This window comes from Callionymus lyra, chromosome 19, assembly GCF_982586985.1.
Source record: "Callionymus lyra chromosome 19, fCalLyr1.hap1.1, whole genome shotgun sequence".
In the NCBI taxonomy this organism is placed as follows: Eukaryota; Metazoa; Chordata; class Actinopteri; order Syngnathiformes; family Callionymidae; genus Callionymus; species Callionymus lyra.
Window position 1 is genome coordinate 10889672 of NC_141836.1, and position 20801 is coordinate 10910472.

Consider the following 20801-nt stretch of genomic DNA (forward strand, 5'->3'; position numbering starts at 1 on the left):
GAAAGTCCATAAATCTTTAGCTGCTTGTTAAATTTAATTAGCTGCTTGTTAAATTGCGACAAAGATATAAAAGCGAACTAACTGGCTCTGTGCTTCAGAAAGGATTCAGACATGTAAACTATGTTCTTCCTTCTCCTTGCAAGTAAAAATGTGTGACTTTGATCCAGAACTGATTCATATTCTTTGTTTGAGTAAACATATGTGTGATTATAAGTGGCAGGTTTGGTTGCAGAAGTTTGGTGCCTTGAAGTGATAATGGTGTGTCTTGAGCCAAGAAGTCACAGCTAAAGAATCTGGGAGTGTTGGCTAAAAAAAACGCCTTACAGTTCCTTATCATGAAGAGAGCCAAGCATTTTTCATTTTAGATGAATGAACATTGGATTCTGTGCTTTATTCTGGTAGCACAAATTCAATAACAAGAAAAATAATTTCATGGCTGTAAATTCAATGGAAAAAGCATCTTAAGACTTAAAAAAATTTACTTCACATATTGAGAAAAGAAGAAAATGCTTCTTTTTTTTTTCATTTTTAAAATTAAAAAAATAGATTGAACTCGCTAAGTAGGTGCTGTTTTAAATTAAATTGGTTTTCAAATGTTAGTTATCTAAAGGGAAATCAAATAATGGCTCTTAATTTATTTTGATGTGCATTTCAAATTGAAAATAGATCCTACTAATCAATCCTTGTATGATTCGTTCAGTTGATAATCAATTAAGAACAAAAAAACTAAAAAGTGAAAAAAAAAGGGTCTTTTTTTCATCTAATCTTTTTTAAAAACGAAAGATTGTTGAGTGTCCAGTTCATTAATGCCATTCAATTATAATGTTCAGTTTATTCATGCTTAATTTAATAACAACTGGAATAATCGTACATGGATTTAGAAAAAAAAAGAGGTGGAAAATTGAACAAAAATGAGTCCAACATGGATCTAAATACCACCTACCGCGGCACAAAGGAGTCGGTCTTTTGTAGTTTGGTGGGGTCCAGCTCGAACAGCGAGGCGATGTCGTTCCCATGAGGCACGGCGACTAGCTTGTACTTGATCCTCTCGCCATAGCAGCGTTTGATGCTACGACTGTCCATCTAAAAAAGAAAAGCGTTAAACATCCTGTTTAATACTCAACAACAGTTGGAATTCAAGTGCAGCGCATTTGAATGAAGCTTGTGTGTTTTATTGAATCAACCGGTCCAGGACTCACAGAAGAAGAGAGCTCAGCGTTATCGCCCTTATATCCTGGATTCTCCTGCAATGAAAACTCCCGTCATTTGTGAACAACTGAATCACAGATGACTGTGAAGACAAGTCAGATTTTCACTCTCGCTTTTTGTTTAAACTATCACATGGATGATCGCAGGGCCTTTGAGATTATTGAAGCGTTAGTTTAGCAGGAGGATTCTCAAGGGTTAGTTGCAGCATAGATTATACTTTAAGGCCGACTACACCTGATAACACTGGAGATAACTTTTCACATTATTCTTCATGGTTTATGAGGACGACACGAGGAACCCTTGCTTAACATTCTTGGTCACTCCCTACTCAGTATCTGGATCATTTCAACCCGTCCAAAATCTGCTTTTCTCTTTTTTCTTTCTTCTTCTACCCCAGAGTTATTTGACATTTCAAAATCTTTAACTAAAACCGAAAAGATTTAAAAGAATATTACATGACTTCAACTTCTTTACATTTGCTGCTTATTTTCTAAAGGTTCTTGAAAATTCTGAGATTTGTTGGTTGTTCTTTTTTTTTGTTTGCCTTTAAAATGATTATTGGTCATAAACCTTTGCGTTATCAAAGGGTCAAGGGGACCCGGAGGCCCGGAAACAAATGTGTTTGAGGTATCCCTTGTGTTGCCTCAGGGTAAAGATGATACAACAAACACACTTTTTAGGGTTAAAACTTCTCCCTTTGTTCCTAACTTTATTTTCTTTGCCAATTTCTTGATGTAGTTAATTTCCTGTAAATCTCAGCTCAATACATTAATAATAAAAAAAAAATGTTTTGCTTTAATACAGACAAACAGAGGAAAAAAAAAGAGTGTGAGAAAAAGAAAAGGAAAGACTGGATCAGACTTGGGAGATGTCTTGAAGTCTGCAAGATTCTGCAAGAGTGTGAAACATGCCGACCGCGCCGTTTCCATCCAGCACGACATGAGGCCGACAGACTTTGCCGCCTCCAAACACAACAGATAAGACAAAAGAATGAACAAAGAAATGGTCACTTACGTAGCCTGCCACACATGGATCATCTCGGTGAAGCTATTGGATCTACCTCGACTGAGTTTAAAGAAAGTCTTGACTTGCATGAGTCAGTTTAGTGTCGTGCAGGCTTATTGTTGGGCCTTGTTTCTTACAGTGATATTTCAATTGATACTCCATCCCAGGAGTGAAAGTGTGTGATTGTGAAGATGTAAAATATGTCAATCATCGGTTTTCTCGATTTGCTCTATGGTGTTTTTTGTTGTCAAAAACGTCATTCTTTCACAAACGTTTTGCTAAAGAATGAAGCTTAAAAAGGTTGAGAATGAATGAATGAAGTCTGTTTAAGTTACCTCTGCTGCCACATAGTTTCCAGTGGCCAGGTGCTTAAACCGGTAGAGGCTGTTCCAGTGTCCTGCACCCCCACGACATGGATCGTGATGAACCACCTGACGAAAGAAAAAAACAGTGTTTCAAACGATGACCTAAAGATAAACAATAAATAAATACTCGGGGAGGGTTTTCTACCTCGACTTCCCACAGAGCATTAGAACTGGTGGCGGAGGTGGCCGACTGTCTCAGTGTCGTCCGCAGGAAGACGTGGAGCTTGCTTTTATACTCGTCACAGGTGAGGAACTTCTCCTGCTCGGCGTGAAACAGACGCACCACGTCGCCCTGGAAAAGTCAGATCCATCAATATATATGGTCCATAATATGCATCGTATTGTTTTACCCTTTTTTAATTAAATGTAATCTTCTGACAAACTCACATGTTTCAAATGTTGTAATGTAATGTTGACACATAGTGATGAGAACAAGAGGTACGAGATCAATAGTTTCCATTTAAATAAATAAATATAGTAATTAACTGATAGTAGAATTGATATGCAAATTAAAAAATATCTCATAGAAAGTGAGATTATCCATTTTATCCATAAGCAGATAACATTTAGTTTTTTATCATCTTTATTATTGGTATTATTAAGTCATAAAATGAGAGGGTAGTGGTAGTTTTTAAAGCAACCGACTCAAACTTGTCTCAAGTTTAATTACGGATGGTAACGGAAGAATATACTGTATATGTTATTAGACCGATGACTTGTTTGATTGACTTTGACAGAACTGGTTTAATAGGTTAAATTAGGATAAAGGTTTTAAGTCATGAGTCAGTTATAAACAGGAATGTAACGTGTATGATACTCAAACAAAACACGAGTCAAGAGTCACAGACTAATATTAGTTCAGAGAAAATGCAATATTGTTTTTAAAACAAACCACCTTTCAGACAATAATAATCAAGATAAAAAAATATAATAAATATAAGACATACTATGTTCCTTTAACCATAAGATGCTACAACAGTGCTCTCCTTCATGCTTGACATGCACTTTTTACTCTGTGAATTATTGATTTTAATTATTTTTATATGTTTTTTTAATGTATTTATTTGTCTATTATTATCAGTATTATATCCATCCATCCATGACCGACTTACGCCTTTAAGAACTTCCTCCCTATGGTCGCTGTACATCATAAACAGGTTGATCTTCCAACTGGTGTTGCAGTTCACAGAGTTCACCTGCGGCGATAAAGGTCGCAAACATTTAGTCACGCGAGTCGATAAAAGTCAACTCCATCATTTGACGTCTCGCCTCTTTGCATCCGGGATGGTCGCTCAGTTCGTAGTTGGAAGCGTGTAGAGGCTGACCTGCGTTCACAGGGTTGAGGATGACTTTGTCTCCCACCACCACCTGTGAACGTCAGCCAAATGTTACCGACTCACTGTCAACAGCATCTTGGAAGTATTATTATTTCTTCTTTACCTTGTCGCCATTAGCTCTTAGCTTCCAAAACGGCTGGATGAAATGCCAGGACCCTTCGTTCCCCGTCCCGTCCAGAGTGACCCTCATGGCGTTCTTCTCCAGCAGAGCAGGAAGACGCTTGTTCACCGTCAGATACTTGTTGCTCTTCATGTGGAGCAACTACAAGGAGGGGAATAGAATGCTTTTTTTGAATACTCACGCTCGCATGCATTGAGATGTTGGACCCTTTATATCATATTAAACATGCATTTTATTTTATTTTTTTTTACAAATATTATGCCAGTAAAACTATATGAAGGGAAAATAATTCTTTAATGTTAATGAAAACAAGTTGTTCTTTTTGAATACTCAATCTCACATGCATTGAGATGTTGGACCCTTTATGTAATATTAAAGATTTGTTATATTGAAATCTTCACAAATATTAGCTATATGGGGGGAAATAATGCATCATTATTCATAAAAACAAGTTATTCTTTTTGTATACTTACTCTCACGTGCATTGAGATTTTGGACCCTTCGTATTATATTAAACATTTATTTGATTGATATTTTTAACAAATATTTTGCCACAAAAACTATATGAAGGGAAAATAATTCTTCAATGTTAATGAAAACAAGTTGTTCTTTCTGAATACCCACTCTCACATGCATTGAGATGTTGGACCCTTTATATAGTATTAAACATATATTTGATTGATTTTCATCACAAATATTATGCCACAAAAACAATATGGAGGTAAATAAGTCATCATTATTTATGAAAACAAGTTTTGAATAACCACATGTATTGAGATGTTGGACCCTTTATATAATATTAAACATGCATTTGATTGATGTTTTTCACAAATATTATGCCACAAAAACTATATGAAGGTAAAATAAGTCATCATTATTCATGAAAACAAGTTTTTGAATACCCACTCCTCACATGCATTGAGATTGTGGACCCTTTGTATAATATTAAACATTTATTTGATTGATATTTTTAACGAATATTATGCCACAAAAACGATATGAAGGGAAAATAATTCTTCAATGTTAATGAAAACAATTTGTCTTTCTGAATACCCACTCTCACATGCATTGAGATGTTGGACCCTTTATATAATATTAAACATGTATTTGATTGATTTTCATCACAAATATGATGCCACAAAAACTATATGGAGGTAAAATAAGTCATCATTATTCATGAAAACAATTTTTTGAATACCCACTCTCAGATGCATTGTGATATTGGACCCTTTATATAATATTAAACATTTATTTGATTGATATTTTTCACGAATGTTATGCCACAAAAACTATATAAAGGTAAAATTAAGTCATCATTATTCATGAAAACAAGTTTTTGAATACCCCCTCTCACATGCATTGAGATGTTAGACCCTTTATATAATATTAAACATGCATTTGATTGATGTTTTTCACAAATATTATGCCACAAAAACTATATGAAGGTAAAATTAAGTCATCATTATTCATGAAAACAAGTTTTTGAATACCCACTCCTCACATGCATTGAGATGTTGGACCCTTTATATAATGATTTTCTTTTTACAAAAGGTTTGTGATCCTGTCTCAAAATAGATAAATGAACTTAGTAAACACTTGTGGAGAGTTAATGTCTCTGTTTCTTAAAAAATAACACACTTTATGGACTTTTGCAATACAAATATTGCAGCAGGGCTTTATCTTTCAGCGCCATCTCCACTTCCCAAATTTATTACAAGAACTATAAAATGCTTTTGACATGACTCATTAAGCGAGAGCTATCAGCCGCTGAGCCACACCCAAGTGTGTGTGCGTGTGTATGTGTGTGTGTGAGTGTGTGTGCAGGCGGCTACAGGTAAAAGCTCAGGAACAAGGTCAATATTGACACATCAGATAACTGCACATCCCTGCGAGAAGATGGTGTCACTTCTTGTGTGCGTTCTAGACAGGTTTGACACAAGTGTGTGCGAGAGAAAAAAAAAGAAGTTTTTAGAGCCTTTAAGAGTTACAGCTTACATGGAGTTTATGGCTTTTTAATTCTAAAAACAGAGATGTCAACACCCTGTTGTGTTATTAGTTTTATCTTGCCCTTTAAAGTATATACTTTATTGAGTATTGTTTTGATTGTTTAAGCGCTTTGTGACCTTGGTCTGGAAAAGCGCTATATAAATACAAATTACTTAGTTACTTACTTACCTTTTTGAAAGGGATTAGTTTTGATGAGGTGAAAAAAAGTTCCTTATTTATTTGATTTAACTGAAATGCAATTGCAATTAGAAAAGCAGAATATCGACCTGAAGCTACGTAATTTAACTTTCCCCAAAGTCTGCCTTATCTCCTCTAGAAAAAGTGCACCGAAGATGAATCTCCAGAGATAATCATTACCAGAGTAGCTCTCGCCAGCACTGCCAAAATTCCTGAGAGTTTAGATAAGTCTACTCAAGGTGAGCAAACGGCAACACAAATTTATGACATGCCATAAATCTGGCGACGGTTGTGACACACTGGAATAAAAGTTTTCTGCGCAACAGAAAATTGACCCACACACAAAAAAGTCAACACAGCGATAACTCACCTGTATTACTGTTCCATACTTCACCTCGTCTCCGTGGACTTTTTTGTTTTCCGCCTCATTCTGCTTCTGCTCAAGGTTAGACGCATGCTGAAAGAAAAAGAGAGACATTCTAAAAATAGATCTTTAAAATAGAAATATGATCTTAATTAAATTTTTCCTTTAAGACGTAAAATGGCATTTTCTTTATTGTAATATATGAGTTAATTGGGAGTGAATTTTCTTCTTTTTTTTTACATTGATCCATCATGATTATATGATTATTTTGTAATGATATTGGTTATCCAAAAATACACAATTTGGAAGACAATTTACACATGTACATGTACTGTTGTGTATTGTATGTACATACATACAAGAAACTTCATAGAAATTTCAGAAATATAGAATCGTTTAGCTCAAGTAGTGTAGTTTAAATGTGCTGAACAAATTAAAATGTACAAGACTCTTATTTGGTTATGTATAAATATTCATTGTGTAGTAAAATTGCATTTTTAAATGTTAATTTGAAGCCTGAAATGTTCAGTTTCGGTCATCAATCGAGTCTCCTATTTGTCTTCAGGAACCATGTACAGTATTGTGGACATTGAAAATGTTTATTTGTTCAGCAAAATGTAAATATGTTTTTTCCACTTCAGGGACAACGCATACCTGTAGTTTCTGTAGCAGCACGGCGTCCCCAATTTTGTCCTTTTCGTGTTTGGCCTGTTTGGCTTTCCAGAACTGCTTCTGAGCCGAGTACCGGCTCATGGGACACACTTTGAACAGGCAGTCTGCAAATAAACAAAGAAAACTGAACGTTACTGGTTTGTCTTCTTCACTTTAATACCTTTATTATTGTCACGCTTTATCTTTTAAAGTTGCTCAACTGATCTAATCCTTTGGTATCAAGATAAGAAATTCATATCCGTCTCGCGTTCAATCAACACTCTGCGCCGCGTTCAAGAAAAATACGGTTCCATGTCATCTCCCATGACTGAGAAGAGTGACAGCTCACTAATCTACAGTTAAAGATCTACATATTTAGTTAAGCCGTGCAATATCTATAATACAATCAAATGACTTTATTTCTTTGGTGAGTTGAGCACTTGTCAAAGGTGGTTTTCAGTATTCCAGTGTTGCTAAAAGCTTAAATCTTTGAAATTAAATAATGGATTATTGACTTACCCACTGTTTCAAAAGTGTGTGAAATTAAATGTCGATGTTTGACTTTAATTCTTTGAAGAATAAGGACAGCCATTAGTTGACAGAAAGCTTGTCTAGATCTAGTCTCACTTCTGTATGAATAGTTCTTTAAAACACATGTTAGGCTCACACAGATTTGAGTGATGTTTGTGCGTCTTCGAAAAGAGAGCAAAGATTCTGAACTTAAAGCGATCCAGCTGGTATCAAAGCTGGATCGAAGAGTCCAGATATTTGACATTTGGAAGACATAAATCCGCTTTGACAACCTCCGATGTGAACAGGTCTCCTTTGAAGTTAAACAAGAAGGAGATGTCTCGCCTGCAGTTAATACAAAACTCTGCAGCGAGAATTCTGACCCGCTCTAGTAGAAGAACTCACATTTTCCCGATTCTTAAAACTCTTCACTGGCTGCCAGTTTCTTTCAGGATCAACTTTAAAATTCTGGTTCTTACTTTCGGATCTATTCATGGTCAGACTCCTCCTTACATCTGTGATCTGATCCAGCCTTACACCCCAGCTTGGGCTCTGAGGTCTGTGGATCAGAATCTACAGAGGAGAGAAATCCTTCCAGGCTGTTGCTCCTAAGCTTTGGAACGATCTTCCTCTGTGTTTGATGATCTACTGACTCCTTTAAGAAACATCTTAATACTTTCTTATTTGTGCAGACTTTTCCCTGATTTTCTTGGACTCCTGTGTTTGTCTTATGTGTCTTGGCCTTTTAAAGCATGTATTTTAACTATATATTGCTTTTGATTGTTAAAGCGCTTTGTGACCCTGGTATAGAAAGGCGCGTTACAAATAACCTTTACTTACTTACTTACTAAGGTAAGGTAAGGTAAGGTAGAACTTTATTATATACTTACTATTTATAATTCAATTTAACAGCAAAAACACCGTTTTCTTTTGTCGTTTTTTTTTCATATAATATTAAGATTTTTGAAGTAATAGGACAACAATCTCACCCCTGAATTTTTTGGGAGGATTATCCAAATCTCCTGCTGCTGGCTCGACCACACAACGGTCGTCCACCAACCTGGAAAAAAAACCCAAAAACAACACATCAAAAATCCGTAACACTGCACAAAAAAAACACATCAGGAAACAACAAACTATGCAAACATTTTGTCCTTTGTTTGACGTTTATCGCATCGACTTGAGAAAAGCTGGAGGTAATTTTCAAGAGTGTGGTGCGGAACCCAATCCGTGGGCAACATTCAATGACTTGGATGGCTGGTTCTGGTCATTAAAGGAAATCTTACATCGGTGTTTAGGAAACAGGGGGGTTCACAGGTGAGCACATGGCCTCTGGCTCTCTGACACGCGTCCTGGGCACAGTCGGCAGGATTAGCGGTTCACTCGGTCTTGCCAAAAAGGCGTTTATCTCTAAATGCCGAGAAGTTGTTAATGAAAGGTAAGTAGGAAAAAAACGTGTTTTAAAACTGTTTGCTGCTGGTTTAACATCTTGATTCCATTATAAGGTCTTAAGCTGAATCAGTCTCACTTAAAATGACATAAGCTCAGGAACGAGCAGTAATTCCATTGTTTGCGTCTTTATTGACTCTTTAAAATCGCTTACCAACAGTCATCATCAGCACAAACGTTCCGTCACATACCCCCCGCAAACATGTACATGTAAACATATGATGATATATTTAATTAAAGAAAAGGATCTTAGTATCTTTTTCCTTTCTACGAGCAGCTTTCCCCGGCTCGTCTGACCACACGCAGACTTAAACCAACAACCACAATCAGTTCTTTTGTCTACCTGCCAGGTGGGCTGTGTTTAGGGTAGTCGCCTGTCACTCACGAACCCTCAGGTATGCAGATGGGATCACGAGCTGCTTGGTTCTCATTACTGGAAATAGGTGTCGCTGTTACCTGCTTTTATTTATTATCATCTTTTGATTTTTCTTCTAGAATTCTGTGTTTATAAGTCGAGGCCAGTTCAGAGTCTCAAATAGTTTTATTGTGTCGACACGAGAGTACACATGTGCATTAATTCGATTGTGTACTTATCGTGGCGTGTGATCTGCACTGCATGTCGGCGCATGTTGATCTCATTGACGGAGGCCTAAATGGAAAACACTTTTCCACGCTTCCACTCCTCTTTTGTCCCCGGCAGGATGGAGAGATTTGAATATGGACATTTGAATTTGTGTGGCTGGATAAATGCTTTCTCTAGCCAGAGTTAACAAAAGAAAAGGTTTAAGTTTGAATCCTATTCTGGTCTTTAAATGTTGACCTGAACTCTACCTGCTCACGAAACTGACTGAGGGAAACTTAAAAATACACTTAATTCTTCTGATTACATAATAAAAACAGGAAGCTGATTTGACTGAACGAAGTATTTTCATAACATGCATGCTCTGAGCGGCAGACGACACTCCTTATTCAAATGTACTTCAAATATTAAAAAAAATCAACTTAAGTAGAACCTTTGTTTTGAAATCACGTGACAATAACTCGACGTATGAAGTCAAATCAGCAGGATGTGGTGCGTGTTGTTCCAGCTGTCTACCGTGTTTAAAAAAGACTGGCAAGTTATAAACAGCAGGGAATGCAATGCATTTATCCACAGATATGTAAACCATATGCTTATAGTTGTAATTTAAAAACACACAAGGTAGCTTCAATTGTTTGATAATGAGTCTGACTCAAAACCAGAAACCAAAGAAAGATAGAAACTAAAAAATGGGTAGAATGTGGGTTTTTAGTTCGAAATGTGTTTGCTTTTGCAGATTGTAAACACATGACCTAAGTTCATGGAAAGTACATTATAAAGAACGTCCTGTCATTTTAAACTTCAGGTGTAGATAAATATGGTATAGATATCAACTGTTAAAGTAGTGTAACAGCGCATAACATAAGAATTCATTACACATTTCTTTAGAAAAACAGCAGTGTTGCCCAATTTAAGAATAAGAAAGAAAAAGTACAAGAATTAAACCCGGGCTGCAGGTGTGATGGTTCTAAACATCTCGCCACCAAACCACATGTGCCACTGACTGTCGATAACACCTGTGATGTAAATAGTTTAGTTATGATGGAGTTGAACACCTGGAAGTAAAGTAACATGCACATACAAGTTATTTAAGTGCACCATATGATAGGGTTGTTAGAAGATATTGATAGAGTGATACTATATACTGTTTATTCCAATGTTTTTAAACTACTGTTTTTCCTTCGGCTTCAATCAAAAAAAAAAGTTATATAGAATTAAGATGCAAATATTGACTGCGTTTGTTCATTTTTGTGTTGCAATTAAACTCCCGGACACCAGATGGCAGCAGTCATTACGTCCTCCATAACTTGAGGAACAATGTAATCCCGCGAGATCCCGGCGAGGACTGAGGACGAGAGGATACACTAGCAGCTTTTACAGCTGATGTTTGGACATATTTTGGTTTCAAAACAAATGAAAGCAGTTACGACTTCGTCAAGAGTCATGTGGTCTGTAAATTCGGCAACACCAGAGTCAAGTACTCGACAATACTACAAATATATTCTTGTTACTACAGTATCACAATATATCGTGATGCATATTGTTTTTTTCATTTATAATTAACCGTCTTGACTTGACAAAAACCTCGACAGAATACTGTTTTAGAAACAAACTTGGTAAGAATTTAAATGCACTTTGCTCTCAAAACTGACTATTGTTGTGGCTTAAGATAGAAATAGATGTTCCAGAGATGATTACAGGGCACATATATAGCCATACAACCACTTAAACACACATTTAAGCACCAAATTTAAAGTCATTAATTAACCTCTGTCTGTTCTGCTGTGGGTTGGCTTCAAACCCACCGGCCTGCTTGCTCTGAGGCCATGACACGAATGAAATGATGGTGTCAACGTGAATATTGAAGTGATGTTTATCTCTATTACTCATTCTAGCAAGTTCCTCACTTGGGGGGGAACACAAATAAAAGTGTCAACACTCGGGTTCAAAAGCATCCACTGTCCGTGATGTGTCACTTTCTTCTGACTGATCGAATACAAGTGAAGTAAAGGGAGGCCAGCCAAAGTCAACAGTCGGTGCTGGAGGCTGCAGATGAACTGGAAAGGTCAAGCTGGAGTGAAAATGTAAAAGTGTGGCTGAAAAAACCACGAGGCAGGAAACACACACACACACACACACACACACACACACACACACACACATGTACACACACGCACCAACACTGGCACAAATCTTTCTGGACATTCACATCCTCTTCCTGCCATGCAGTGTTGCTCGTGCCATTCAGTGCGTTTGTAAGTGGAGTAGAAAATGAAAGTGGAGTATTGGGAAAACAATTACAATTACTGTTTTTTTTTTAAATTTTATTATTTAAAATTTAAATTTAAAACACAACGGTCTCTATTGTGTTGTGTTTTCTCAATGAAGACTTTGGGTTAACATAAAAAAAACACCTGAAAAGCATGCTTGCTGTTTGATGTGCACTAAAAAATACTGGTAAAATATATAAGAAAAAAAGCTTTAAAAACTATACCAGGACCAATACTTCACAATAATTACAACATATTTACCAGTTGAAGTTGTTGTTTTTAAAGTCATGTGAAATGGGCTCCTTGGAGGAGGTATTCACTGCCTCAGTGCTCTTCTAGTTTTGAGGGAATTATTTACAGCTTGAAATACTGCATTTAAAGCTTATAATTTATTGCAAACCACTCACTTCTTAAGAAAAAAAAATTTAAAGCAAAAAATATATTTTTAAAAGTTCAACTTGTATTTTATATGAACAAACACTAAATTTCCAACAAACAGCAGAATAAAACTATTTTACTTGTGAGATTCGTAGGTGTTTAAATGGTTAAACAGATACCTGAACTAACCCAGGGGTTAAGATCCTAATCTGTATTTATCATACGCTCGCTGATATACGTGATATTTGCACAGGTAGCATCACATGACACTGTTAACAAGGTTCCTGGTGTGATGCCTCAATGGGACATGTCATCTTTATTGACCCTTTTTAAATTTAATTAACATAAATAACTGAATTAAGAACTTATTTTTCCAGTTTCAGGTGACAAAAATAATACACTTAAACCTTAAATGATCTACCTATTGTATTAAAGTTGACAACAATGTGACAATAAACTAGACATGTGTTGGTGGAGAGTGTGTTTTGCGTGAGTTACAAGATTACAATTACAGGTATTTTCGCTCCTGCTGTGTGTGTTTTGTGTGTGCATGCGAGGCCATTGTTGTCTTTGCAAATGACACCCTGAAGCAACCTACAGTTTCAGGATCCACAGCGTGAACTGGCAAGAGTATCAAGTCTTTCTCTCCTGGATTTGTAGAGATAATTATCTTTATTGCACAATTTAACTTGTACAATAGCAAAGAATGGTGTCGAGTCACTGATTTTCGGATTGTTTTGAAGTCTCATTCCTGTTAAATCATGTAAACGGTCGACAATTAAATAAGATTAAGTTGTTTTAATAGTAAAGTGTTTTGTTCCGAGAACATTCGTGTCTTTTTGGATTATGAAAGTAACTGAAAAGGTTTTTAACAATTATAACGTCTTGTGAATTTTCTTACGGGATGAAAACAGTTCTACCTTTCATTTCTAATGTTTATTTTTTTTAAATGGTATCTAATAACAATAATGTTTATACTATATTAGGAGTATTTGCCTTTATTTAATTTAATATTTGCAATTTCATTATTACATTTGCACAAGATTGTATTTTGTATTTTTCATGCTACAACTCTTTGCAACTGGATGCTGTTTGACATGTAAATGTCTCTCTGTAGGATTAATCTATCTATTGTTTAAAACATGTACTATTGAGCAAATTACATGCTGTATGTATAAGAAAAATATATGTAAATGTACTATAATAAAATCATGATTTGTACCTGTCCACTTTTATTTACTAATCCGTCATACTTGCCTGTTCTGATCATTACAAAGACACTGTGATATAGACAAGAGATTATATCGTGGAATCAAACCCATGCAGGGGCCGAGGTCTTAAGCGGGCAGGTGTAAAAAACAATTTATTTTATTATATATATATTTTACTCTTTTTATTAGTTTCATCTGTTCTTTTAAGCTTAGCCTTACCACCATAATATACAGACAGATTGTTGTTTTCTTTTAACTATAAGGTATAAATAATAATACTGAATAATTACTAACTTAGCTTGGCAATAGCAATGCTAGCTGTAGTTATTCTGTGGGGAAATTTGCCAAAACACTAATTAAGATATTACTATTAAGATATTAATTTATGTTTTAACTTACTAGCAATATATATATAATATAATGTGATATTTATAGGGAAACCTTGAATTAAAAATCTCTCAAATTTAGTGTATAATATTGTATGCAATTAGGCCTCAGTATTGGCAAGAATCTGGCGATATGATATGTATACAGGAGCAACGATACGATATATAGTGATACTGTAGTAACAAGGATATATAGTAGTATTGTCGAGTACTTGACTCTGGTGTTGCAGTATTTACAGACCACATGACTCTTGACGAAGTCGTAACTGCTTTGATTAGTTTTGAAACCAAAATATGTCCAAACATCAGCTATAAAAGCTGCTAGTGTATCCTCTCGTCCTCAGTCATCGCCAGGATCTAGCAGGATTTCGTCGTTCCTCAAGTTATGGAGGACGAAATGACTCCTGCCATCTGGCGTCCGGTAGTTAAATTTCAACACAAAAATGAACAAACGCAGTGAATATTTGCATCTTAATTTTAAATAACTTTTTTTTTTATTGAAGCTGAAGGGAAAACGGTAGTTTAAAAACATCTTGATGAAGTCGTAACTGCTTTCAGTAGTTTTGAAACCAAAATAAGCTTTAAAAGCGGAGTTGATTGTATCCTCTCGTCCTCAGTCGGCAACCTGGGATCCCGCAGGATTTGTCATTGTTCCTTTAGCTGCTAGGACGTAATGACCGTCCAGGTGTTGGCAGTTTAATCGTAACACAAACATGAACAAATGGAGTAAATATTTGCATATAAGTTGTAATTTTCATTTTGTAACGTTTTATTTTATTTTTTAAAACGCTTTTTTGAGTCTAAACAATAGCATAACTAGTTTTAAAACGTGATTCAAAAGCCAAATATTAAATAAACGCATTTTTTATACAGATGATGTCGAATATACGATACAGTACCATCGAAAATAAATATTGCGATACATTTCCTTTTTTAAAACATTTATCTTGGTACTACTATTGAAACTGTCGCCACTTTCAGCAAAAAAAAGTGTATTAAATATATATTTTAAAAAGATAGACTGAGGTTAAATGACTTCAAAATGAAGTTTAACTTTTATTAAGCTTTAAATAGGTTTAAAAAATAAATAAAAGATTGTTGAAACTTACCCCAGAGTACTGATGAAGCCATTGACAGTTCCCTCCGCGTACATCGACACGATGTCCCCGATATGAAGGAAGCTGGAGGCAGAGTCCGACATCCTGCTGCTGGTTCAGGGTCTCACTCAAGTCTCACTCGTGTGGGGGGTCCCCAGTTCTTCTTCAAAAAAGTACTTCAAAGTCCCTCAAAACTCCATGTTCCTCCTGCAGCGGCTCAGCGTCAACCTGCGGCTTCAAACCTCACGAAGACTCGACTCGAAGGGAACTATTCTCGCACTACAGACAGAAAAAAACGCTTCCGAGGTGTTTGGAGGTTTTGAGTCTTCAGTTCAGGGAGGCAAGTGTTCCCTCCCTCCTCGCCGACATACCACTGGTGTGTGCGGGCGTGCTCGCCGTAGAAACTGCGGTCCGAGAGAACCAGGAAGTGAGTGGAGGTGTTGATAAGGATGACAAGCAGCGACTCAAACACAGCGTGACATAACTTTTCTTCATGAGATCAAAACACACGATTTGTTTTAAACTTTTAAGATGATTAATGTAATGTTTTATTTTTAATTACAGCTTTTATTCAAACCACTAGATGTCACTAGAGTTCAGAATTTCAATAAGGAAATTGAGATTGAAATGATGCTAGGCTAGCTTTCTTTGCTAATGTTATTTAAAAGTTGAATCAGCTCATAATATAATTATTAATATCTACATTTCTATGTGTACATTACCAAGATACATAATAAAAAGTAAAAAAAACATTTTAAAACTGTTTTTATTTGTAATATTTATATAGACTTTTCAAATTATATTGACTTTGTGACTCGTATAGAATGTTTAGCTCAAGCCCAGTGTGTACGGTGGCCCGGAGGTGTAAAATGAATGCAAAAATACACACTCTGCTACATATTAACTAACTCTGAAACATTTTTTTTTAATTTTCTGAAACAAATTTACTAATTTGAAAACACATTAATGAATTCTGTATCAAAATTACAATTTCACTAAACAAATTATTAGTTATTATTTCCTGAAACGAATTTACAAACTGAAACAAATGTTCAATATTCCTGAAACAAATTTACAAACTCTGAAACAAAAAATACTCACATATTAACACATTAACAAACTCTAACAAAATACAAATTGTATAAGACACTTCTACGAACTTTGCAACACATTTACTAACTCTGAAATACCTTCGCAAACTCTGAAACAAAATTGCAATTTCCTGAAACAAATTTCAAAAATCTGAAACACATTTACTTACTCTGAAACAAAATTACAATATCCAGAAAAAGAATTAAAATTTTGTTGAAACACATTTTTCAAAACAAATTTACAATCTTTGAGAACACTATCGCAATGTCTGCCAAAATAAACCTCAAAAACTCTAAAACAAATGTATTAACCCGAAAGGAAACTACTGTACTTTTGGATCGTCAGTGTAAATATATATATCATCTGGATCCACTTATCTTTTGCGGGGCTCAATGGTGTTGTGCATTCAGGTTTTGAAATGCTAGCACAATCTGAGCTAATTGCTAATTGACATTTTAAATGGCAAAAAAAAGTCATTAAATGATATTGAATAATACATTTAGTGTAGAAAACGAAGTAACGCATGAGTCCATGTGAGCTGCTTGGCAGAGGCCTGCACTCTCCCTACATTAGAAGGCAAAAATAGTTGGTTTGCAGACATCAAGCCACACCTCTGTCAACTAAACAAGTGTCTGCAATGCAAATGCTCAACACCTACATTCCTTTAAACGTCCAAAGGAATCTAAAGATAAACAACCTCATGAAAAACTAAAACGTGCGAGGGATTAAAGTGCATGAACCGGACATTTTGTGTTTTTTTTTCGTGGTTAACCACTCTTCTGTGCAACATGCAGAAAAGAAGAAACTATTTCAGAACCGATTGTTCGTGTGTGTGGTGTGTGTGAGTGTGTGTGTTTTCTTGTGTTGAGTGAGGTGGGTGAACTTCCTGTTTGAGCAGTTAAAGCAGCAGGCAGCCGACTGACTGGTGGCAGGTTCGATGCTGCAACTCTGCTCCAATAAACCAGTTTGAACTCACCGGATCCGACACACACTCGCTCGCACATGCCTGGTTCGCTGCCATCCTGTCAATCACATCTAATCCATTCTCTTTTCTAATTAAGGAGCCGGATTGTATTCAGGTGTCGTACCTGTGTTGTTGGAGTACAGTGAAGACGCGTGTTCCAACGTTTATGATACGAAAATGTGACTGAAGTATACAGAGACAATCATAACTTAACTTATTAAAGTTAATCATTTTGTATGCATCTCACACACGTGTGTTGACATTTCAAGTGTATATTTTCTACTGTTCCTCTGGAATATGTTTCATTTTTGTTGCTAAAAATCACAGTTTTTACGCTTATTTCCTGGTCTCTGCACAACACAGCAACACTGCCTTACATCTGCTTAGTATTCCTCTCAACTCTATCCCTTTTACTAAGAAATTTATAGTGTGTGTGTGTGCGTGCGTGTGTGCGTTAGTCATGGTGACAGCTGCTAGTAATGGCTTCCAAGGTTTCTGTGGAGGAGCAGAACTACGCTCTGTTCTTAAGGATGTGTAGTTCCTGTACGCTGCACAAAATAATGGATTTATTTAAATAGTTTTGAAACAATGTTGAGTTATGTTGGACTAGCGTTGACTTACTCACACAATGGGCAGTTATAAATTGAAACATACTTTATATTAGGTAATATAAACTAATGTTTTTTGTGTTATGTCTGATTTCATTCTTTTATTCTGTACTGCCGTCACAACAAAAATAACAGTTTCCCATTCTGATTTATATAACCTGCATTTTTAGGGTCACCATATCAACCACATAAGACTTGAAATGACGGGGAGTTTAACAGGTGTTTTAATTTAAATTATATATTTTTTAAAAACACTTCTTAGTTGCGGCAAACTCAGATTTAACATCTTATTATATTTTATTATAATACTGTGGTTAATTCACCAAAAATACTTTTAACAAAGAGAGTTTAAATATATGCAGGTGAGAAAAATAACTAATTGAATCACAAATAGATGAGGATTTATTGAACGTTCATGGAAATATATAATAATGCACCTTCCTGATTTGCTCACTAGAGGCGCTAAGTTACACTTTGGCACCTGCTCTTTCAATTAATCTTAAATCGAGGAAGTCCGCTCCGATGAAAATTGAACATCATTGTGAGTATAAAACTTTTTAATTGTATAAGTAACATTTGCTTAATTTTTTAAATACTTGACTTGACAACATAATTATAATTATATAAATATAATTAACTGTATTCATTAGAATTGTATTGCTAATGAAAAAATAGCAAATTGCAGTTGAAATGTACGTTTTCTTCTCCTTCTATCGTCGAAAATAACCATTTAAAACTAGATTAAAGTCAATGTATTTTTGAAATTATCTTTCCACTATCTGTAATCTTACTATGTTATAATACTTACAATAACATTTATTGCAATATTTTTACATATATATTTAAGCAGCAGAAATTTAGAGACCAAAAAATATGAATTCTTCCTTTTAAAGTTGTCGTGCAAAGTTCTGACTTTTTTCGGTCATCTTAGATGCATTTGGGGATTTAAATCAGATTTTCTGGGAAAAGAAGTTCAACCATCTCTCCCTAATAAGGTGTGTGTGTTTGTGTGTATTGACCCATTCTATATTTCCATGAGAGAAACAGCCTTATATAGAGCTGCAGACACAGTGCACTGACCTCAGAGCTGCCACCTGACACATCTGCAGACAGAGAAGCCTCTTTATCTAAGACCCAATAAACGGAACCATTTTCAACGATTTGACTCTTTTAAAGAATACATGTAATAAAAATAGTTATTGCCGCACTGATCTTGTTGGAAACATTGCGTTAAAATACAATAAAATTTTAAAATTTAGCAGAAAAAATTTATAAAAATGTTGTTTGACTAACTATGAAATGTGTTTTCAGTCCAGGAACCAACATTTTTGTTTCATTAAGTACTTATTTAAAATATATGTTTTATGTATTTATATATTTTTATATACTGTATATCTTTTTCTTGTATAAACATTTTTTTTCTCTGTGTCAATAAAGTGGCAACTGGATGAACAAGGTAGAAAAACACACATTACATGTTTATGTCAACAAAAAGTACAAAACAAACAACACAAAGTGCTACAATTGCTTTTTTCACATACACATTAAATAGCAATTTAAAAAAAAAACTTTTAAAATGATGATGTTATTAATCATCCGTAATTTGAAATCAGACTAAAAATGTAAATACAAATAAAACATTTTTAAATAAAAATTATATACATTACATTTAAATAGAACAGTCTAATTAAAAAATGTTCTTTTTTATCTTTTTATTACAATATAATTTTTTTTTTTCTTTAAATAGATTGTTTGAACCGTGGCTGCAGAGGAAACCGGAAGAACAAGATCGATAAACACACTCGTGATGTGATACACTGTAAATGTTGATGTCAACAAACGGTAAAAAATAAAATCTACACTAAGTATGTAAATATTTATTCAACACCACCTTTGGGAAGAAATTGTCACTAAGTAAAACCTTAAATTTACACTGACCTGGGGAGATAATCTTATAAATAAATAAAAATTTCCCAACATCTACAGTACATAGGCAGAAAAACTTAGACTTAAGGCAAATGTAGTAATCTTAATCTTAAGTAAATACTTGCTGTGTCAACTTACGTTTATTTATCATTCTACAAGTTTTATACCTGACCACAGGTATAAAGTTTTTATACCTTCCGCAGTATTGCAGGACCATGTTCAACGATCCATCACTTCCTCACACAGTCGAGCTCCAGCTCTTGATTTGGTTTTTTAAAACGGTTCTTCATAAACACACCCACTAGTCAAACACCACGAAGAATTTGCACCTAAAAGCTGTCAAGCAGTTTCTCAAACACGCCCACTCAGCAAATACATAACCGTGAGGCAGCGTCGCTGCATCAACACGTGTGACAAATCAAACATTGAAGATGTGTCTGTTGATATCTGGCGAGAGAAAGCAATGTTTTTTTCTCACATAGATCTTCTTTCATGGAAACAAGGTCAGGCAGGTGGAGAGGATGAGATGAAAGTAAAATGAGGTCAATGAAGGAGAGAAAGATAGCTGCATGTGTGATGACAAAATGTTTTTATAATTTCAAAGCCGAAGTCAAGAGCCGTTTGGAAATCAAAAGGGCATGAACTTCTCATTTTAGCAGGGATAAGACATAAATGAAGTAGACCCACACGCAGTGACAAGTGTCAGCCACAAGATGGCGCCATTTATAAAAACTCCGCAGCTACGCTTTTATTTCGATCTTTTAATCAAAAATACGTTTCTTACTAAGCATGTCATTGTGAGTGTTTACTAACAACATTTTAATTCAACGAAAATACCGTTTTATTTCTGTATAGTCAAATTTGTAATCAAATAAAATACATCTCTTCTACTCTGAGGTAGTACGTTCTTCAGAATAACCTCTTATATGTAAGACTATAAATAATGTGTAAACAAAAACAAACAAAAAAGTGATGTATTAAACTTTTCAATGTATATAAGTTAGTGCTAAGAAAATATGTCTTTCAATGTTCAAGTCCCAGATGTAAGTAAGTAAGTAAGTAATTATTATTTATATAGCGCTTTTCCACTTTAC

The 20801-nt window shown here is 35.1% G+C and overlaps 1 protein-coding gene across 5 annotated transcripts in view; it reads right to left on the bottom strand.

Moving 5' to 3' along the window:
• Positions 1-15490, bottom strand: part of itpr3 (inositol 1,4,5-trisphosphate receptor, type 3) — a 44620-nt gene extending 29130 nt beyond the window's left edge. For 4 of the 5 annotated variants that reach the window (XM_087782255.1, XM_087782254.1, XM_087782253.1 and 1 more), the window contains exons 1-11: positions 15130-15489; positions 8736-8806; positions 7240-7361; positions 6592-6678; positions 4020-4178; positions 3849-3947; positions 3692-3775; positions 2725-2871; positions 2550-2645; positions 1200-1244; positions 944-1083 (exon numbers count right to left, since the gene is read on the bottom strand). In XM_087782255.1, coding sequence (XP_087638381.1) covers positions 944-1083; positions 1200-1244; positions 2550-2645; positions 2725-2871; positions 3692-3775; positions 3849-3947; positions 4020-4178; positions 6592-6678; positions 7240-7361; positions 8736-8806; positions 15130-15221 — 1142 coding nt within the window. In that variant the 5' untranslated portion in view covers positions 15222-15489. Of the gene's footprint in view, positions 1-943; positions 1084-1199; positions 1245-2549; positions 2646-2724; positions 2872-3691; positions 3776-3848; positions 3948-4019; positions 4179-6591; positions 6679-7239; positions 7362-8735; positions 8807-15129 lie in introns of all 5 variants that reach the window. The other variant, XM_087782256.1, reaches the window with a different exon arrangement.
• Between the last annotated feature and the right edge of the window lie 5311 nt (positions 15491-20801).